Below are 22,328 nucleotides of genomic sequence, written 5' to 3' on the forward strand. Positions count from 1 at the left end.
TTGTGCCTAGAAATGTGATGGAAGGCGGTACTGCACTAGTGTCTCCTACTCACCGTCTTCTAATCTCACCACTGCCATACCCACATGTTTTTCTCCTGTGTCCACGTCAATTGATGCTGATCCGTCTACAAAGTACACTTCCCCCTCTGTCAGGGCATTCTCGCACACCACTGTGTTCTCCCCTCTTTCTCCTGTGTAAGTTGCACAATCGTGTTCCTGCATGTCCTCTAGTGTGCATGCTTCTGTAATGAATGTTGCCGGATTCACTGTCCTGCATCGTACCACATGGATATTGGCGCTGGACAATATTATTTCATCGGCGGTTGCCCGCTGTGTGGTCAGTGTACTCTTTGACCTTTCCAGTATTGCAAATAATGAATGCTCCACAAACAATGTCACAGGGCATCCCATTACTATTGTGGCACTTTTCTCAATTGCGAATGCGGCTGCAGCGAGCGATTGTTCGCACGCGAAGTGTTCTTGCATCACGGCATCCAGAGTGCCACTATAGTAAGCCAACGGTTTGTGTCCTAGGGACGTCTTTTGTGTTAGCACAGCTGTCATGAGTGTCCCCTTGCAGTGTGAGAACAGGTAAAATTCGCGCCCATAATCAGGATTTGCGAGCACGGGAGCGCTTGAAATCAACTCTTTTTATGATTTGAATGAGGTGCTCATTTCTTCTGACCATTCTATTTTCTTGTTCTCCTGTTGGGCCTCCTTGAGCGCTTGCAGTAAGGGTCTGGTGTATGCTGCATAATCTAATATCCATGCTCGGCAATAGTTGCACATTCCCAAGAATTTCTGCATCTCCTTCACTGTTGTGGGTTCTCTTACTGATCTTATTGCTTCTACCCTGTCGGGGATTATTCTTTTTCCATCTTTTGATATTAGCTGTCCCAAGTATAGAACTTCTGTCAGACAATATTGTAGCTTTTCTTTGTCTACTTTGTACCCCTTATTGGCCAACAGGGTCAGGAGTGTTATTGAATCTTTTCTGTATGTTTCTTCATCCTGTGCACAGACCAGTAAATCGTCTACGTACTGAATAATTGTGCTTTCAACGGACAAGTTTCCTAAGTCCTCATGTAGTATGCGGTTGAATATGCTTGGGCTCTCACAGTATCCCTGTGGTAATCTGCAATGTTCATATCTCTTCCCCCCCTAGTGTAAATGCTGTCAGGTATCTGCTCTCTTCAGCCAAGGGGATGGAGAAAAATGCGTTTTTCAAATCGACCACCGTGAAATGTGATGCCATTTTTGGGATGCTGCATAATATTGATGCAGGGTTCGGGACCAGAGGACTCTTTCTGTATTACATCATTTAGGGGCGTAAATCCTGGATCATCCTCCAAGACCCTCCCTTTGCTTTTTTAATTGGGTAAATGCATGTGTTACATGGGGAGTTTGAAGGCACTATTATCCCTTGTGCTAGTAGTGCATTTATTGTCTCTTTTATCCCTTCTTCAGCTTCACGGGACAATGGATATTGTTTCACTCGGGGTAGAATCGCTCCTTGTTTGAGCTTTATTATCACTGGTTGTACTCCATGCAATAACCCTACGTCATGGGGGCCTGTTGTCCACAAATTATTTGGTACTAGCCTCATGTCATCATCGAAGAATGACGGTGGTGCTCCCACCACTGCCATCAGCTGGACAGGGATTTCTCTAGCCTGAATTAAAATGTCACAGGGCATTGCTATTTCCATTACTATTTCACCATCCCCTTCCGAATCTGAAAAGAGATCCTCATCAGTTAAGTCTCTCAGGGCAATATTGGCATTGGTACACAGTACTGTACGCCACTCACACCCTTCTATATCCATTCCAATCACCGAGATCCTTTTCGCAGATACTTGTACAGCGTGCAAGTCTAATGATACCACTGATCCTGGTGCTATGTCAGGGTGCACTATTGGGCGGAAGACGAACTCCGCTGGTATTCTCCAATCCATTCTTTTTAGCTCAGGAACTATGAGGGCCAGCGTCTTTAGTCCTTCAAGAAACATTCTCTCGTCCACTGGCAAACCACGTATTTCTGGTGCGGTTGTGTGAGCCTGTACTACCAGCATTACACGTAATGGGCATATTCCTGGTGTTGAACACACTATACCTCTCTGTGAATGATATCGTCATATTGAGTTTGCTAAGAAGATCCCTTCCTAGTAAATTTATTGGGGAATGTTCATAATACAGTAAGGGTGTTTTTACAGTTTTACCCCCTACCGTTACATCCATTGCTTCTGTATAAGGAACTTCGATTACAGCCCCAGAGAACCCCTGCGTCTCTAACTTCCGGTTAGATAACGGGAACCGGCCCTCCCTAATACATGATGTCTCCGCTCCCGAATCCACCATGAATATGAACTGCTTGTCTCCTATCTGCGCCCCTACCAATGGTTCCTCTGCTGCATCGTAGGTGGTAGATAGAACTGGACACACAAGTGTTCTCTGTGGGCTGTCCTATGCGGGGTCTCATTGACCCCCCCCCCCCCCTTGGTTGAACACGCTCCCTGAAACCACTGACACGCCATTATAGGGGGCTGGTGCTGGGGCTCCGTTGGCTGTTGTCGCGAAAGGGTTGCCTGGCGTGTAGTGCATGGTGTCATTGTTTTGTGGGTGATTCTGTGTTCTGCATTGATGTCCCTGTTGTTGCTCATTGTACCCCTGCCCTGCGTTTCTTTGTTGTTGTCCCATTGGGAGACCATATGGGCTCCCCGGATGGGGATGGCCATAATGTTCTACCTCTGGAAATCCGCTGTTTGGTCTGCTTCTGCACTCCCTAGAGTAATGTCCCCACCTCCCGCAGTTCCAACAACTCCCTTGCGCGCCTCTGGGACCCTGCCATCCATTTCCTCCCATTCCCCCGTATCCTTGTCCACCTCCTCTTCGGCCCCTGTACCCACCTCGTCCCCCTCGAGGGGCCCACTCTTGCCACTGCGGACCTCCGCCCTGCTCCTGCTCGTTCCACTGCCGCTGTCCTGCTCCTGCCCAATTAGTTGCCATCCTTCCTTGTATTGCTACCAGCCCCTCCTCTTCCTCATCTCCCTCCCTGCTGTGTGGGAGCGCGGCTACTGCTGCTGCGACCTTCACCAACTTTGTTTGCACTAGTTTCGCTTCGTCTGCCAATCTTTTCTGCGCCACCTCCTTCTCCCTTTCTTTTATTCGCTTACAGTGGTGCACTATTATGCTCTGAATTTCAGGCCATCCTTTCGCCTCAATACCTGCTATCTTGTCGAGCGCCTTTTGCACCTCTTTTGGGAGCCCCCTCTTTATAATGAAGTAAAATAACGATGTTGATTGATACCAGGGCGTGCCCGTTTCTGCCCTCCACATCTCTTGGACCCGAAAAATGTAATCCATAGCATCTTCCCCGTCATTCATTGTACACTGCATTACTGACTGTAAATCTGGTATATCTGGAAACGTTTCCCGCAAAGCATCCCACACCCTTGCACGCACTGTGTTAAAGGAGGCCCCATCATGGCGATCGCAGTCTAATGTTACTCCCGGGAAACCAGCCTTGACCCATACTCTGTCGGCCTGATCCCCCACTGCTGATACAAGCAAGCTCTTCACATCCCCTATTGCTAGGGGTACCCCGGCAGTGTGTTTCTCAAAGGCGTATATCCACTTGCTCGCCCCTCCGGATAACGGGGGCAATAACTTTAGTAAGTTGGCCTTATCCATCTGAGCCCAGGGTATGTAATTCGGCCTCCCTCCTCCCCAATGTATTAGCGGGATCTGCAACTTTCCCTTCGTTGTCGTATCTGTACCCGTCTTCACTCCTGATTTTCCTAATGATGCCATTTTACCCACTCGGTTCCTTAATTGCCCCGTCCACTCATCATCCCAGTGTCCTCATTGAGCATGCACCATCCAACCCTTCGCTTCCCCCTCCCATTGCCATACTCAACCTGTCGCTTTCTTCCAAATCATCCCTTATATCACATAGTAGCTCCTCCCTGTCTCCTGTAGGCCTCTCTTCATTGTCAGTACATCCCTCTCTTGCCTCTAGTTCAATTATTCGGGTTGGTTCTTCCTGGATTCTGAACAGTATCTCGCCTTTTTTCCACCCTTCTTCAAATGTTCTACCCTCGCTCTATGCTCTAGACGCGTGCTCTGATCTGGCTGTATTAAGTGCGGTCCGCTCACATATGCTTTTTATCCTCAAGAGCTCGTCTTTCGCTATGGAGAGCCTTGATTCTAGATCGTCTGTTAGTTTTTCTATGTCCACCCTTGGTGTGCTCACCTGAGCTCGCTCCCTATGACACTCGTATGGAGGGGGTGCTATTGGCCCTTGCGTTGTGATAGTTGTCTGTGGGGGCACATAAGTCGGGTCACTGTATCCCTCTGCGGGCACTGGCTTGTTTAGTATTGGGTACAACCTGGTTACTTCTATCGGTGGCTCTTCCTCTGGCACTACCTTATCATCTTTTTGCTTTTTGTATCATTAACAGATTGTCAGTGGTAGATCAGGATCTAATTCCCTTACCTTAGGCGGCGGTATTTCTTCAAACAGTCTCCAGAGGTCTAATATTTCTCTCCTATTATGCAACCGCTTCCCCTTGTATTTCAAACAAATGCATGTGGCTACCATATCTTGGACAGTTTTGTCAAATGAACCCCCTTCGGGCCATATCTGAGGCAACCCCTCCCCTTTCCATTGGTCATGGTATTTCTTAATCCGTTCCGCGTACCCAGGTAGGTTCTTGCAAATATGTGATAAGGGTGTTTCTGCCCCCATACCTTGTGCCTACCTGGTACTTATGTATCTCTATGTATCTCGATATCGCAATATAAATTTATCACCATGTAAGTTTGCGTATTTTATGTCTTACTGAATCGTGGGGGCCTTCGTGTTCCTCCCCCCGCCTGCACACCATTAGATTGGCTGCGCCCAGCCTCTATTCTATTCTCTTTGGGGGGCACGTACAAGAGCAAACCATCAGTAATCTCACCAATGTTAACCCAAAAATCAGAAAGGTACACACTCACTTCACCTTATTACTCTTGTCTTTATAATGCTTTGTCTGGTCACACTTACCATGACCACTTAATGGCTATACATTTCTGACCATTTTTACAAAACCATCACACCAAATTATCTCCTGACACATACGATGTGCACACACCCCTCTGTAACACTCTATTCACAGTTCAATTTGCCCTCCCTTTCCTCCCTGGCCGGCTGTCCCTGTCCGTCTTATTCAGATATCTGTGTGTGTATATATATATATATATATATATAATAGGTTTGATCTTCAATTTTTAGAGTAAAACTCTGTCTCTTTACTTTATCTCTTTGGTTTTGTATTAACCCCCTTTTATTTTTCCCGTAACCCTAAATAAAAGAATAGCAGTCACTAATATATTCTCTGTGTCTCCCTTTGCCAGACACTTATCTTATTTTCCACTTCTTCATATATTCCCAGTACTAGTCAAGATGGCACTATGCGGCGCCGCCTTCCACCCCCTCTCGGAGCTAGGTTCCCGTCACTTTTATCTCTTAATCACCTCTTAATCCTAATGGCCATATGCAAAGAAAAAGCAAAGAAAGTTAAGATTGTCTTTAGTAGACCCAACGTGCCCCTTTTTACCCCGCCTCGTTCCCTGTCTTAAATTTCCTCCTCTACTCCCTTTATGGTCGCTCGCACTCAATACTCACGTGCCCGTCTTGAACCGAGAGTCTCCGAAAACTGGGTCCGTCCAGGCAGTGTTGCCGTACGCTCAACAGTCAGCTCCGGCTCCGGCGAGCGGTAATCAAAGGGGATTTTTCAACCGGGATCCCGTACCCTCTCTCTGTTGAGTGCGCACTTCTGAGCGTACCGGTCGCCGTTGGCGGGCAGCCTCCCGGAGCCGGCGCACCGTGCGTATCCCTTTTCGACCGGAGATTTTCGTGCCAAAAGGGGACGTTAGGGATATGTTGGGAAAAAATAATAATCACGCTTTCGGGGTCACCACTGAAGGCAAGCGTCCCCAACCAGCACGATCCTCCCCGCAATGAGAGACAGTGATAGACTCTCCCAGAGTGGGAATAAGGCCAAGACAAAGTGCGGGTGAGCGTAAATGGGAGTTTATCAATCAGAATAGGGCATGCAAAGAACTCGGCAAACTCCGAGAGCGCTCTGCCTGACAATAGCAAAGACAGGCGTATATATTTACAAAAAACGTCATCAAAAACCTACACACTATAGGGGGCACAAGTTCAGTGGGATTGGGTGGTGACGACTAGCTATAGGTGCTGCTGTGATGTGGTTGGTCTTGGCTGGAGGACGTCACTGGTCAACCTCGTGGGTTGGGCTGGGCCTGGCGGGTCAGCTGGGTCCATCCGGGCGGTGTTGTTGTGCCACTGTGGCCAGTGTCGGAGATGAATGTCTTTTCCTGACTTCTTTGCCCTAGGCCATGCATACCGCAGTCATTTGCAATATTATTCTTTTTAGTAAATCTCCCAATAGGTTATACTACAGGTTAATGCAACACAGGAGGAATGCACCTTGAGAGGAGTTTGATGGCGATTCATCAGTACATGGTTACCAGTGTCCTGTTGACCGGGTACCATAGGTCGTGGGGCTGGGTCTCAGGGCATGGGACAGACAGTACATGTCCTCCTGTCTTGTTAGAAGTCGTTATGAATGTGTTGCTGTAATGTTGCCATAATATTGGGTGTCCTAATTTTACAGGGGCCATTAACCTAAGGTGATCCGGTGGGTTGTGGGGTGTAAGGGAGGGTGCCTCTGGAGTTGTGTATTCAGGCGGAGGTTTACTGCTGGGCTGTAAATAATGCAGGTGGCGGGTCGTGGCCTTGGGTGCTGCAGAGGGAACTACAAATCTTTGAAGCGGCTCCAGCCTAGTTGGGGGAGGTGGAGATGTGCGGCGCGGGCCTCTGCTCTCTCGTCTGGCAGGCTTCTCAGGGAGGGAGGGGGAATGGCCTTGCACATATTCACAAAGGTATCTTCCTCGTGTGTTGCCGATTTTAGGTGAAAGCATCATAAACATTCGAATACTATACAATACTCATTGAATCGTTCCAAAGCTTACATTTTAACTTTGCTAAATGCCTCTCAAATATAGCCAGTCCGAACACATTATTTGTACACTGTTTTAATAACTACAACATTTTAGTATATGCATATACATTTACAGTAAGTGAGGTAGTAGTGAGGTGTGTGGAGCACATAGAAAACGACTCGCCACCGTACGTGACGGTAGTGGCACATAAGGGGCTTGGACATACACACATGAAGGGTGCATTCTCGCACGTCCTTCACACGAGCCCTCAGTATGGTTGCATTTGTCTTTCTTTGCACTCTAGCAGCATTAGTTCGGTTATGGCGCGGGACCGCGGGGTGTAAACCTTTCAATGATACGCATAACAAATAACCCCCCGGGACGCTTCTACTATTTGTACATAACTGCAGTGGTGTGGGTGCTACATTGCTAATGTCATGTGAACATGCATTCTGTCATATCTATACATTTTACAGGCTTCCTAATCAAAGAGGTTTGTGGAGAAAATGCGCCCATCACAGGTAGTTTTGGCATTAGTATTTGGGAGCTTTTGCTTTTATCCGAGGGCCATTTTACAGTTCCTTTTCCACCCAGGCTCTGCTGGCCGGGTCATGTTGGGAGCAGTGATACACTGCGGAAGGTGAAATGTTAGTGTTTGTATCTTACACTAGCTCATGTCCATCTTGTTCGTGGGAACGAGCTCACAGCGGATCTGCCAGGGAGCTGTGGCCACAGGGATAATTGAAACTCTCCAAGGGTGGGGGCCGCGCTGCAGTGCGCCGAGCTCACACCATCTTTATTAGACAAAATGGTTTCTGAGGCCTAGCTAAATTCGATATGTTTGGGCAATGTCTTCAGCAGGTGAGCCATCCACCACCTGGGCCCTGGTGGTAAGGAGGGGACGCCCGATGAGCCATGGCCCTCACCGGGGGAGGGGATGTAGGCAAGGGAGGTCTTTTTGGACCAATCCTCCCCTACACTGACAACGGGTAATATTCATGAGCATGTGAATCCATGCCAGACCGATTCTGGAGAACAACAGTTACAGGTAAGTAACTTGTTCCTTTTCATGTGGTACACAAACGGTGTTGTCGTTTGTACTCTACTTGGCAAACTCAGGCCTTCAAGTTGGCACTGTAAAAGGCTATCTCGCAGCGATTTCTATTTTCCCGCGCACTGCGGAGGAACCATCATATTTCAAATTTCATCTAGTGGTACAATTTCTCAAGGGACTAACTAATGTTTACCCTCCAAAACCATTCCAGGTTCCCTTATGGGACTTAAGTTTAGTCTTAAACTTCCTAATGGACACTCCATTCGAACCACTTCACTCTTGCGCGCTGAGATTTCTCACGCTTAAAACTGTCCTATTGGTAGCACTAACATCTGCTAGGAGGGTGAGCGAGCTACAATCTCTCTCCTGTAAACCCCCACATACAATCTTCCACAAGGACAAAGTTGTCCTACAGGTGAAGCCTAATTTCCTCCCAAAGGTGGTTTCTGAATTTCATATTACTCAGAAAATTACCTTACCTTCGTTCTACCCTCCTCCCCATCCGGGGAAAGAGGAGGAAAGGCTACATAGGCTGGACCCAAGGCGAGCTCTCAGCTTTTACATCAGCAGAATGTCTAGGATCAGGCAAGCAGACCAACTGTTTGTAGGATACTCAGGTCACAAGTTGGGACTACCCATAACAAAACAAACCATCTCCAGGTGGATTATTTTGGCCATCCTGGAATGTTAGACTGGCAGGGAAAGAGCCACCCCAAAATCTCAGGGCTCATTCAACCAGGGGTATCGCAGCCTCTTCGGCTCTCCAAAGAGGGGTACCGGTCCGGGACATATGTGCCGCTGCCACATGGTCGTCCGCACATACATTCACAAAATTTTACAATCTGGATTCCTCCACTGCTCAAGAGACCAGATTTGGCAAGGCCGTATTACATTCGGTCCATCCCTAAAGGGATACATAACATTCTCACTCCCACCTCCAATTACATGTCACTGCTATGGGAGTCTATCAAAGATAAGGAATACGTCAGAGGACACAATCCCTTCGAAGAACAAGTTACTTCTTACCTGGTAACGTTCTTTCGACGGGATGTTCCTCCGACGTATTCCTTATCGCCCCTCCCAACCATCCCTGTAGTGATCCTTCCCTTGTGGTTGCAGTTTACGCTCCTTCAAGGTCAATAACCAATTCAGGCATGACTTTTCTTATGCTACAAAACGGAACTGAGCAACGGACGCAGCGCCTGGCTATTTATGAGCATGATGAAGTCGGCGCCGATACGGTGGCCGTCGAGGGACATCGACTCGGCGGACGTCGACGCACAGCGCCCTCTACAGAAAAAATTTCCGAGGCCAGCAAACTGGAAACGTTTTATCAAAGATAAGGAATACGTCAGAGGAACATCCCGTCGAAAGACCGTTACCAGGTAAGAAGTAACTTTTTCTTTGATGTTGATTCAAGGAGGGATAGGGTCGATAGAAGATTCTGGTCCTCGGGGGGCGGGGGAGAAAATATATCCTCCAACTATCTCTAATGTTGGAAGTAGTAGGATTAATAAGGATGTTTCCATTGATCAGACCACAAAGCAAGCAACCGAGATAAAAAAAAGATAACGGGAAATGGAAAAAGAGGGTAGCTTTTATGTATGGAAGAAGCAGGAAACATAAGATTAATAAAGAAGTGCTTAGAAAATGTATGAAAACAACCTTTTTTTTTTTTTTGTTTTTTAGAAGCTAATAAAGTGCGAGCTGTCCTTTTGAAGGGCAAAAAGTTGTGACAATCTAGATCCAGAAAATATGGTAGTGTGGCTGATATATCGCTAACCATTTAAATTGAGAGCTATTTGGGATATACATGTACCAATCTGAAACCGGGTCAGAAAGAGAGTATTGTAGTAGAAAACCTACGCAAGGATAAAAGAGCAGCACGTAAGAATAATACGGCCAAAGGTGGAAAACAGGATGCAGTATTAGTGGACCCTGAGGGACCTTTTTTGTGTGAATGACAACTGTGTGGGGTTGGGGGGAAAGTAGATTGATATTATGTTGAACATAGATGATCTTAATAGAGATATACTATAATGGCCAATCAAGTTTCTGAGTTAGGAGGATAATAAAGTCCAACTGAAACCTTTTATATCCTTGCAATTGCAGGTATCCTCTATGGTTGATAAACAGAAGCACAGTTTTAAAAATCTTACATAGCATGGTGCCTCTGTGCTATTACAACTAAGGATATCATAGTGGTGGATCAGGTAGAGGAGGTTGCTCTTACTACCTCAAATGTTTGGTTCACTTCGGAAGAAATCTTATAGTTTTGTATTTGAATTTGAAAACGAAATTTTGAAGAGAGGCTATCTTTGCTAAAAAAGCAAAACTACCTGATAAGCACGGGGGCAGTAAAGTATGTTAATCCACAAAGAAATGTATGACCTAGGTGGTTGTCTGTTGAGAGAGAGGGGACTGGGGGTAATGTTTGAGTTTCAGAACCTGAGGTTATCGGGTAATGGAACCAATGATCCTGATAGTCTAATAGGCCATGCTAGCGGAGAGAATAAGGTGTCTAGTGCGGATATGACAGGCGAGGGCTATTGCAATGGCTCCCCAAAGTGTTTAAGCCCATTTTGTAAGTCGGACCAGACAAACCTGTTCTATTAGGTTCATGGAATACCAGTGGATTTTCCCACCTCTCAGATGCGGGGGGCTGTTTGGAAGTATTGATTTGTTTGGAATACTGCTCCTGCAAGAAACCTGGGTGGTAGTGGACATCGAATTTGATGGGTGGTCCTCCATCCCTTCAAGGACTCTTAAGGGCCCTAAGGGGAGGCCAAAGAGTGGTTTTGCTGATAACAGTGAGAAACCCATAGGCTTTTACAAATTCTATATTGATCACAGATACTTTCATTGCTGCCATAATGTCATTGGACTGTAATAATTTGAAGGAGCTACTTATTGTCAACCTGTATGATCCGCTTAGTGATGAATACCTTTTCCATAACATATTGCAGAACTGTTAGACTATTGTGATGTTGTTCGAGTGCTCATTGTGGTAGATTTTAATGCAAAAATCCCAACTGAGTTATGCTGTTTCAAAGATAGCAAGGTCTCCTCCCGTACTGTAAAACAGTTTTACAACTGCAAAGGCAATAAGTGGGCAGAGGCTTTATTTTTGAATAGGTTAATTATGTAAAATGGCCACTGTATTCTATTATAGTGGTCATTTATATAGCACCATTTACCCATTTGTATGGCCTCAATGCGCTTTGTGGTTGGAAACTGTACTGTAGATAAACAGAAAGCCTATAGCCAACTCAGTGGTTAAAGTGCTAGCACCATAGATTTTGTATTGGTTATTGAGACCGGCCTGAGCTTAGTGCAAGACATGGGAGTGGTCAGCAGAGCTGAAAGTGATAATCTCCCTCTGTTTGTGCTACCGAATGACAAACTTGCATTTGAACAGTGTGATAAGAGCAGTGATATGTATGTTACTGTTGGGCCAGAATGTTCATTTTATGCCAAATCTCCTTCACCTGTGAGAATCTCGCCACTTTTTGCTGGACTTGCGGATTTCTTTTCTATGTTCCTGGGTGAGTGTGAATGTTTCCCCCCACTCACCTTTTCTTTTAACAAGTCATTTTTGTGTCTCTACATACCATATTTTTGGAGTCATACTTTCCTTCAACTTTGTAGGCATCCGTCATTTACTTTTGTAGCACACAGCACTTTCTGTGCAATGTTTCCTTGGGAACCCCTTGGGTTTCCCTTTTGTATTTCATTTTATTCTTGTAAAAATGCATGGTCCCAAAGGTAGAAGGATAATTTTGATCCGTTCTACATTTCATATTGTGAGATCAGCACACCCAACCTTATGTAGAGAGCTGAGGGGGGTTACACTGTATCCCCTTTCTCAATGCTCCTGTATCATTTCTGTTAGTGATGTGCGTACCTGAATGGCTGGCGGCAGTGAACGTGTTCTACCGATTTTTGTGTTCATTTTACTCGCAGGCTGTGTTCACAGCCGCAGTAAAACACAGAAGGGTCACCATTGATCCAAAATGGCAACTTTATTCTTTTTTTCGCCTGCCTGGAACCTGTTTGAAATTAGCATGAGTGCTGATTGGCTGGGTTCCTGGATAAACGGCTTGGATCCTGAAGCTGAAGACAAGTCGACCACTAGAGCTGAATCCGATGATGAAGACACCAGTAGCTACTTCCAGCGACCAGAGATGCGTGCTTAGTGACCGCTGCTGTGTTGACCCTTTCTTCTATGCGACAGTCCCTTGGACTGGGACCAATCGGTCTTAAGATGACCTGCATTTCGAGCCATCCCACAACGAGTTGTGACCTTCCTGGGCTGCAAACCACCACTACCCTGGCACCTCGAGTCTGAGTGCTGTACATCGTCTTCCGAAGAACAAACCTCTCTGAAACTTTGGACTTCTTCCAGACCTCCAGAGGCAAGATTCCACTCCTTGAAGTTTCCTTTACAGAGTGATGGACCGAGAAAGCGAGGCAAACCGTTCGGACGACATCCGTTCTTCATCTGGTGTTTTGAAAAGGGTGCCAAAACCAAAGAGCTGCGAGACCATGTGTATGCTACAAGTTCTTTGTACCTTCCTACAGTCCTCTCTCCCTCCTAAAATAAGCTTGGCTGCTCTGCCATTGCTACTTGCCTTGAGTGGTTTATTTATTTAGCATTTGTAAAGCACGCCTAACCCATAGGTATCTGGGCACTGGAGATACAGGGTAAGAAACATTTACAGTTATTACTGCAGGCAACATGCAATACAGTCATTACATTTTACAAGTGCGTCTTTACAAAATTTACACTATATACAGGTTGAATATACAATTTAGAATGCGAGGGTTCTCGGTGCTCATTCTCATTACAGTTTAGCAGGATAGATATACAGTTTGTTATTAAGTGGTTGCAGCCGAGGTGGAATACTACAGATTAAACGAGAGGAGCCAAGTTTTGAGTTTTCTACAGAATGAGGAATGTGATGGATCAGATCTAATGGCTAGAGGGAGAGTGCTCCAGCTTTTAGCAGCTACTACTGGGAAACTGCGACCTCGAGCTTTAGTTCTTTTGAATTTGGGCACAGTGAGAAGGTGAGCTGATGTAGCATGTGTGGGCTTAGTAAGTTTGTGTTTGGGTGAGCAGGTTGGGGATATATTTGGGTGCGGTATTGGTTAGACATTTATGGGTAATCGCAAGTGTTTTGAATCTGATTCTGTCCTGGACACGCAGCCAGCGTGCATTGCGTCTTATTTCCGAGATATGCTCTCTTCTGGGGATGTTTAAGGCAGCTTGGAGGGCATTGTTTTGTGACTTGAAGTTTTTTAATGTTAATGGTCGAGGTGCCCGCCAGCAGAACATTACATTAGTCGAGTTTCGACAGGATGAGGGCTTTGGCTAAGGTCAGACAGCTGTCAGGTGAAAGGTATGGTCTACATGCGTTAATGAGTTTAGCCGTGAATGCTGCTGATTAAACAGTTGTGTTGACTTGTCTAGTTAGGGTTGATGAGGAGTGCAAGTATAAGGCCAGGGTTTTTACTTCTTTTGAGACAGTGGTAGTGTTCCCATCTGTTATGAATAGTTTGTATCTGGGGTCGAGTTTTTAAGGCTTGTTTGTGTGCCAACCAATAGTAACTCGGTTTTGTCATCTTTTAGACAGTTCATGTTGGGCCATCAGCAATTGGATCATTTGATAAAGGTTGAGTATGAGAGAGTCTTTGCCATAGTCTCCCGAGAGGTGCAATAGGATCTGCGTGTCATCTGCGTGATTCGCGTAAGAAACTCCAAGTTCATCTAGTCGGTCGAACAGAGGCTTGGTAAAAATGTTGCACAACGTTGATGACAGGCAAGATCCTTGGGGCAGGCCACAGAGGGCTGGGGCAGTGTTTGCTACATTACAGAACACTCTCATTGTCCGCTCTGATAGGAAAGATTCTATCCATGAAATAGCTTGAGAATTGGGCAGCGCTGGCTAGGTGACAACACAGTATTTTGTGGTTCACTTAATCAAAGGCAGCGGAGAGGTCTAGGAGCAGTAGGATCGCTATGTTACTGTTGTCAATTATGGCGTCCATTTGGTTTTTAAGGTCAAGGAGTGCCATTTCTGTGCCATGTCTAGGTCGGAAGCCCGATTTGGTGGAGATCTAGGAGATTGTATCTAGATGTTCTTGAATTTGATTGTAGGTGGCACGGTCTAAGATTTTCAGAAGGAAGTGGACCGTTGTAATGGGACGGTAATTGGTAAGGGTGTTCGGGTCGAGTGATGAGAGGACCACGCTTCTTTTAGGTTCTTTGGCACAGTGCTTTGTGCAAAGGAATTGTTGATGAGAGAGGTGATGAATGGGGCACGTTCTATGACACAATCTTTGATACATGGAGCAGGGCAGATGTCACCTTTTTAAAAAAATGTATTTATTTTTATTGCATTTGTTACTCGCCCAGTCCCTTAGGTATCGCAACGAGGTTACAGACAGCTTTAAAATGCATACATTAAGGAGGCCAGTGTGGTGCAGTTAGATTGGCAAACAATACATGACATAGAGCAGAGGACAATCATTACATGGTGTTTGTGATGGCTATATTTATTGGTATTTGTTAAATAGCCAAGTTTTCAGCCTTTTTTTGAAACCCTTGAGAGTTTCCTTGACACCTAGAGGGTTTTAGGCTAGAGATAATCCGGGGTGAGGAGGTTTGGCTGTGGTGTGAGTGTCCTTGCCAGTATCTGGTGCTTTTGATATTGCGAGTGTTCCTTGCGAGAGATGCTGGAGCTAGATGAGGAACAGTTTTAGGCAAGGTTTGTTTGGTGAAGGTAATGACGTTGTGGTCTGACCACGGGCAGGGGGAGTTAGCTGTGATGTTGGTTGACACGTTCAAATCAGCGTGCCAATCTAGGGTTCAGCCTTTGTCCTGGGTATGCAGTTTGATGAGCTGGGTGAGTCCTTGGGCAGCGATTGTGTTTTGTATGACAGTAGCATTGAGATCTAGACTGTCGTAGAGGCCATGGTTAAAGTCACCTAGAATGATGATTCTGGATGAAGGCTTGGTATTCCTAGATAGGATAGCTATGTCTTCGCCGAAGGAGTGGAGTGGGCCTGGTGGTCTATATAGGATGCGGATGGTGGTAGTAGCAGTGTTGGGAGGAGAGAGTTGAAGCATGAGTAGTTCTCCTGAAAGGAAAGTTTGGTTAGGAAGTTCTGAGGGAAAGGCAGGATTTAGCAATCAGGACGACATCCCCCTTCCCTCCCCCCCGCCGCCTCCTTTGGCTAAGGTTCTGTCTTTTCCTGTATATTGTAAATCCCTCCGGGATGGCTAGTGAGAGTGCTGGGCATGCTGCTGCATGGAGCAACGTTTCTGTGACCGCGAGTAGGTCAAGTTTGTTGATGGTGAGATGGTTGGCGATGTCGAGGGCATGGGCTTATTGTGACCTAGCGTTGATGAGTCCACCCTTGATGGCTGTTTCATTGGAGGTAATGCTCAGTGTGGGGTCGGCATCAGGCAAGGCCGTAGTGATCAGGAAAGGCGTACAGTTATCTGTTACACTTTCAGTTGCCGGAGCAGGCAACACAATTGGGTCAATGGGAGCAGGGTGCAATTGGGCACTATCTCTAATTCATGGAACAGGCAACACAATGGGCTCAATGGGAGCAGGATGCAATTGGGCACTATCTCTGGTGCATGGAACAGGCAACACAATGGGCTCAATGGGAGCAGAATGCAATTGGGCAATTCTCTAATGCATGGAAAGGCAACATAATGGACTCAATGGGAGCAGGATGCAATTGGGCACTATCTCGAATGCATGGAATTAGCAACACAATGGGCTCAATGGGAGTAGAATGCGCTAGGGCACTATTGCTAATGTAAGGAGTAGGCAGCGTATTTAGCTCAGTGGGAACAGCATGCAGTTGGGCAGTATTGCTAGAGAAGGAAGCAGGCAACACAGTGCTGGTACAGGAAGCAGGCAACATGTATAGTTTAGGAGCAAAATGCAGTTGGGCAATAACGTTGATGTAAGGAACATACAGCATATTTAGCTTAGTCAGAGCAAAATACAGTTGGGCAGTAACGCTGATGCTAGGAGCATGCAGCGTAATTAGCTCAGAAAGAGCGGTAGGCAATGGATTAATGTTGTTACAAGCATGAGGGAAAGTCAGCGTATGTGTGAGCTTGGTCGTTTGAATCGGTAGGTGAATCTTGCTGCGACTCGAGTCTCTAGACGTTTCCGCTTTTACAAGCGTTCGGTTGGTACTGGGTGAGTTTGGTGCGGCTGATCTGAGGTATAGTGAGCATAAGGAGCTGGCTTTGCTCGGGCCCGTTGTCATGGAGCTGAGAGCGTTGATGGCGGCGGCTTTTGCAGACGTGTCGGAGCAGGTCAGCGGTAGGTGGGGCATACGAGTATGGGCTTTGTGGGGATCCGTATGAGACTTGCCATTGTATTCTGCGGCAGTGATAATGTTTGCAGTTTCGTTTTTTGGTGATAAGCCATGGTGATGTCGGAGCAATGGTAAGGCACGGCTTTAGCGCGTGCTCAAGAGTCGCTTGTGCGGCATTGCTGCTCGACACTGGAGGGGTTGAAAGGAATGGATTGAACTTCATAGTTTAGGCATATACCAGAAGTTGGAGCTTGTATTGCCAAGTAGGGAGTCTCATAAAGTCCTAATAGTGGGATTTTAGAAAAACTTCAGAACAGTTACGAATGGTAATAATGTAATAAAATGGAATCCGACTAATTTAGAATTAGTATATAATAGCGTTGATATTGCTTTGAGGGAATTTATGGTTGTATTGAATGATTCGACGGGTGATGTGGCGGTTGAATTGATCGTAAACTTTGAGGCCATGATTAGTTTGATTATGGAGGGGATTATGCTGTAGAGAACATATAAAAGTTGTGAAGAATGTTCTAACAGCACGTCAAGGAAATATGGCAGTTTGACAGTAATATATAGGCGGCAAAAACATACGAAATAACATTGGTTATATTCGTGATTCCTCTCCTGGGGAACCTGATCAGGTTTCTATAGCGGGTGCTATTAAAGATGAAAGGGAATATAGCTGCTGTTTGAGGCGGTATAGGAAGGAGAGAGCTAATGGCTTGTGGAAGCAAATGGCGTTGTCTGCTAAAGAGAAAAATTGTATGCAGCTCTGGTATATTAACGGTCTAAAAGGAGGCCAGAGAAAGAATGGTGTGCGTATGAATCCACATTAGGAGTTGATTGAGCAGATTAGACGTTAACATGGGAACTTCCCAGCAGGTGGAATTGTAAAATGAATATTGTGGAATTAACTAAGTCGATTTCTGGTTTGAATTCCTCTAGAGCGATGGGACCTGCAATGCCCTCGGGAAGTATAATCTAGGGCTATGGGCGGTGGCATTGAGAGCCTTGTTTGACCACAGGTAAAGTCAGTGTCATTCCAGCATTGTGGAAGGATAGTAATTTTCTTCCAATATATAAGAAGGGATACTAGAAGAACCCGGGGAAATTACTGTATGTTGGCTATGTTGGACATTCCCTCTAAACTCTCTGCACAGGTCCTATTCTGTGCTTTGTTGATATTGCAGCCCTCGCACCCAAGGCCTCCACCTTTTGTTTTGATATATAATTTATCCTTCCCTGTACCTCGTGTTACAAAGGATGTATTTTTGTGGGGAGGTGAAACGGCCGCACATGCTCAGATATTTTATGGCCATTAGATTTATGGCTGGGGGCTGGTGTCACTCACTATCATGGAATGCAGGGGTTCTTGGACCAGGTCAGTGGTGTAGATCATCACTCTGGAGTAGGCTGGGTGGGGGTTAGCAGTCTGCTTATAGTTTGGCTTTAATGAATGGGCACGGCGAGGAGCCTGGTGTTGTCCCACGGCCTTGCAGGACGCTTTCCTCCCAGTGATAGTAATTGCAACAGTGAAGGGACACAGGGAAGCTTCGTGAGAACCGGCCGTGCGGGCTCATCCCGTCTTAATGTTCTGGGCCTAGTCGAGTTCTTCCTTTGAGCTAAAGTTGTGCTGCGTGGCCATGCAAGACTTATTCATCTATCATAATTACAAAATGTCGTTCTTTTCTACGCGTGCACTGGGTCTATGCAACTATCGTTCCCACTACATTATATCTGTACCGAGTTTCTTAGCACAGTGCTTTCCCCCAGCCCACTACACTGCTGCTTATGGGATTTACCTCACTCTAAAGTGCCTTGGGGGATAGACTAATTTCCATCCCAACAATATATTTGATAAAGTACATTGGTAGCCAAATTACCCCATGTAAATAGTGGTGGTTTTATCCAGATGATGGTTCAATTACAACAATGCATATACTTATCTGTTTAGCTATGAGGTGTCACAATATCTTAAGATTACATTTAATATTGTTAATTCCCTTGAAATTTTGGGGGATTGATGTGCAATACATTGTGGTGAACGGTTTTGGGGGTTGTGTGGAGAGGTGGTCTTGGAGACAATTGAACACCTTTTGCTTTATTGTAAAAGCTTGAATAATTTAAGAATTCCCTTGAGGAAAGAATATGGTGTATGTAATTGCGCCAGTATTTTTATGTAAGGTAACGATGCGAACTGTATTTGTGATCTTTTAATAACGGAATAAAGATGTATTTTGCTTTTATTATTGCATGACGTTGTATAAAAAGTCAGTGATGTATACGTAAATAAATAATTTCAACAATTCATCACGCATTTCATTTCAAACTAGTGTCTCCCTTAATTGAGACTTAATCCCAGGTGTTTAACATAACCTGACATTCCCTAAAGCGCTGAGTTTGTCCTATTGTGCTACATGCTCGATTCACCTCTTACTGAGTGTTCTGTGGACAGCATGCCTGGTCCTGCTACATTATGGTCATAATCACAGCACCTGCACGTTGCCACGGTTTTACAATCCTAAAATCACAATGGACTGCAGCATAAATAGTCCAAATAATTTGATTGCGATACTTATAAAGGGGAAGCAATCCAGATTTCAAATATTGGCATATGTCTGCCCCAGTTGTTGGTGCAAGATTCCCCAGCCCTCTTGCATAGCGTTAGCTGGCTGGAGCCAGCAAATTAGGCAGCTGCTTTACTTTAGCGGGAGCATGGTTGTGGCTTTATCTGACAAGACCCAACACTGGGTGTCTGACTATTGAGCACCTACTGTGAACAATATTTAAGGATAACTCCTTAAGAATATTACACAGTGCTCAATCCACTATTGACATGACATCCTTGAAACAAACCCCTGGGAATCATTGGGCCCCCTGGATCCCTGCTCAGTACTCTTTGTGTGTGCAGGTGCTGCATCAGTTAAAGCTTCCCAACCTTCCAGTTTGTCTTTTGCTTCTACTCTTGCTGCGAGCTATGACCATTGTTAGGGTTAGACATTGTAGCCTCTTGCAGGTGTAGGAGTAGTGGCGTTGCTGTTTTAATCTCTGTTCCTCCAGGTGCAGTGAACCACAGGCTTACTCATTGGTGTAGATGGATATAAAACAGTTTTGCTGACATGTCTTGTCCTTTAGACTGGTTGGTTCCTTAGCATCCTCTGCAGCTATGAAGGCACACGGTGAGATTAATTGAGCACATCTTTTTCTAGGTGCTTAAATAGATACACACGTCGGTCCTGCTGTGCTCTTTGAGTCGTGCCCTTTCCCTGCCTCCTCTTGTGATTGCACACACTACGTAATCTCTAGCCTCGCCCACGCTTGCGCTGTGCCATTTATCCTCTTTGTCAAGCTTTCTATTTCTTCATGAACTTGTTAAAATGTTTTTGTGTTTCTGTGGGAGGCATTTAGATCTATTCACTGCTACTAAACCAGAAGAATCCCTCACTGTGGTTGCAAAATGACCCCAATTTTAGATTGGATTATGGGACATGAATTTAAACTCCACTATCCCTAATTAATTAGGATGATATTTTAGGGTGTATTTGATTTTATTGTGGTTTTAGGTGAGTTCCTTTTTTATAATGGTATTTTTTATTTTTGTTATTCTTTGGTTTGTATTGAGGTCTGTGTAAACAATCTAATACCTCAATTTAAAAAAAAAAAGCTCCAACATAGCCTGTAGGTCTAGGGGATGCTAAATGAACCAGTGATTTGCACACATGCATCAACAACCAAAAACAAAAGCTGCTAAGTACTAGCCCGAAACAAACACAAGCTGTGATATTTGCTCTCTCCATTCCTCCAGATACTGAACATGTTTTGCATTGTAATTGCAGCTCAATGGCACAAAAGTGGAGGACGTGCATATTAAGGTCAGCATCGCCCGCAAGCAGCCCATGCTGGAAGCAGCGACTGGGAATTCAGTCTGGGGAACCCTGTGTGAGTATGAGCATGTGATCCGAAAATGTGGGATGCGGGCGGGACGGTAGCTCATTTGGCCTATTTCAGCAACCTCTGGCGCAGGAAAGATGATGCACAGAAACCAGAGCATCAGAGAAGCCTGTTGGTGCTAGCCAGTTGTGACGAATCTGTGGATGCCTTCCCTTCTCCCCTAGGGGGATACCTTTCCCTTGGAGCCAGGGCAGTAAGTCCCAGGTACAATAGTCCCCCTGGGGGTGGCACACAGGGTGGGGGAGGAACACATGGGAGAGAAAACACCTTATGGGATTAGGGATGACCATCCCCAGAGAATGCGGTATCCCCGCCAATCACCTGACCCTATACCCTTTTCCTACAACCCTAAAATCAACCCTTTCCCTAATAGGGTCATGGGTTATTGTCACGCAACCATTCCCCTAGAAAGTACTGGTACGAGGATGACTAGGAATTTCCTAAGTGAAGGTCCCTTTCCCAGTGCTGTGACGATGAACTGCAAGATCAGTACTGTGACGAGGGAGAAGTGCAGAGGCATGTAGATTACCTATGGGTAGCACATTGAGCAGTCCAAGGGTTACCGACTTCCTATTGGTCCAACAGTAGTAGAAATGGAGAAGGGGAAACCAGGAAGTATGTTCAAGTCCTCCCTTGGGGAGCAGGAATGCTGTACTATGGCAGAAGGGGCTGTGGACCAGTGTGCCTCCCAGAGAGTGGGTGGGGGGGGGGGACCCTTGAGCACCAGTAGGATAGCTCGGGAGGATAGCGCAGGGGCAACGTACTTGCCTTGGAAGCAAGACGACGCGGAGCACCACAGGTTCCGTCCCCTGGTCCGCGCTTAGAAACCTCTGGGTATTAAACAGGTTATTTATAACGCGTCATATCATATCAGTAGTCAGCTGGGAACTGAGGGAAGATGGAGATTCCCTCAGTGGTGGAACCAAGAGAGCCAGCCTCCAACGAGGAAGCCCAGGAGATGCTGATCCAGCGAACAGGGGACCGCAACAGAGTTGTGCATGGTGGTGAACAGGAGTGGGAAGGTAGTCCAAGGAGAAGGAGCTACTTTGCACGCTGCCCAAGCAAACCTCTGGGCGTCCCCAGGCCCGGCAAGCTGCCAGAAAGCCCCATCACGAGAAAGTGGAGGCTGGTGGAGCGACCGCCAACAAGAAGATTTAGATAGACTATTGCAAAATATACTAGTTTTAAAAAAAAGTACCTATATGTGTTTTTGTGGGACCTAAAAACTTTGTTCGACGCAGTCTCCAGAGAGGTACTATGGCAGATTGTGCTAGACCCCAGTGCTCCTCCTGATCTAGTTGCTATTGTACGCACACTATACTCTGCCAACAAAGCTAATGTTATATATGCGCTGGGGGGTAAAGTGATGGTTTTTAATTCCCCACACAATAAAGGGAGGCCATTAAGACTGAATGTGTGTGACTCTACTATAGAGCAAGTCACTCTGATCTCGTTGGAGTGCGCTTCGAGGACTCTAGTAGCTGGGGGGCGCAGGTAGACAAATGAGTGCTATCACCAAGCAAATATTGTGGCAGTATTTTGTCATTCTTTGTCAAACATGGTAGAGGTGCTATTTCCTCTGCCTTGGACTTATTTAATAAACTAGCAATACCATTGTCTACATATGGTTCCGAACTGTGGGGACATGTTAATATTTCCAAATTGATTATTTGTGAAAATACATTTTTAAAGAAATTGTCGCTCTTGCCTGTGTCTTCCCCTTAGGCACTGGTCCATTTGGACGTTTATGATTGAGTAGTGCCACAGATTTCACTTAAACAAGTATTATATTGGGCCAGAGTTTGGAATGGGCGAGGCCTAGAACAATATAGGAACCCTTTGTCCCATGTTCTAGGAGGGGGTGGGGGGTGGGGGGTGGGGGGGAATAGCCTCAATTGGTTACTACATACATGTCTCTCCCAATTGGATATGAGTGATATGTGGAACAACCCTCTGGAACTTTT

The 22,328-nt window shown here is 45.8% G+C and overlaps 1 protein-coding gene across 1 annotated transcript in view; it reads left to right on the plus strand.

Moving 5' to 3' along the window:
* NELFE (negative elongation factor complex member E) overlaps window positions 1-22,328 on the plus strand; it is a 317,928-nt gene that overhangs the window by 269,468 nt on the left and 26,132 nt on the right. Inside the window, exon 10 of the mRNA XM_069635004.1 lies at window positions 20,250-20,352. Coding sequence (XP_069491105.1) covers window positions 20,250-20,352 — 103 coding nt within the window. The remainder of the gene's footprint in view (window positions 1-20,249; window positions 20,353-22,328) is intronic.

This window comes from Ambystoma mexicanum, chromosome 13 (genome assembly GCF_040938575.1).
Source record: "Ambystoma mexicanum isolate Mex_15411 chromosome 13, UKY_AmexF1_1, whole genome shotgun sequence".
Lineage (NCBI taxonomy): Eukaryota > Metazoa > Chordata > Amphibia > Caudata > Ambystomatidae > Ambystoma > Ambystoma mexicanum.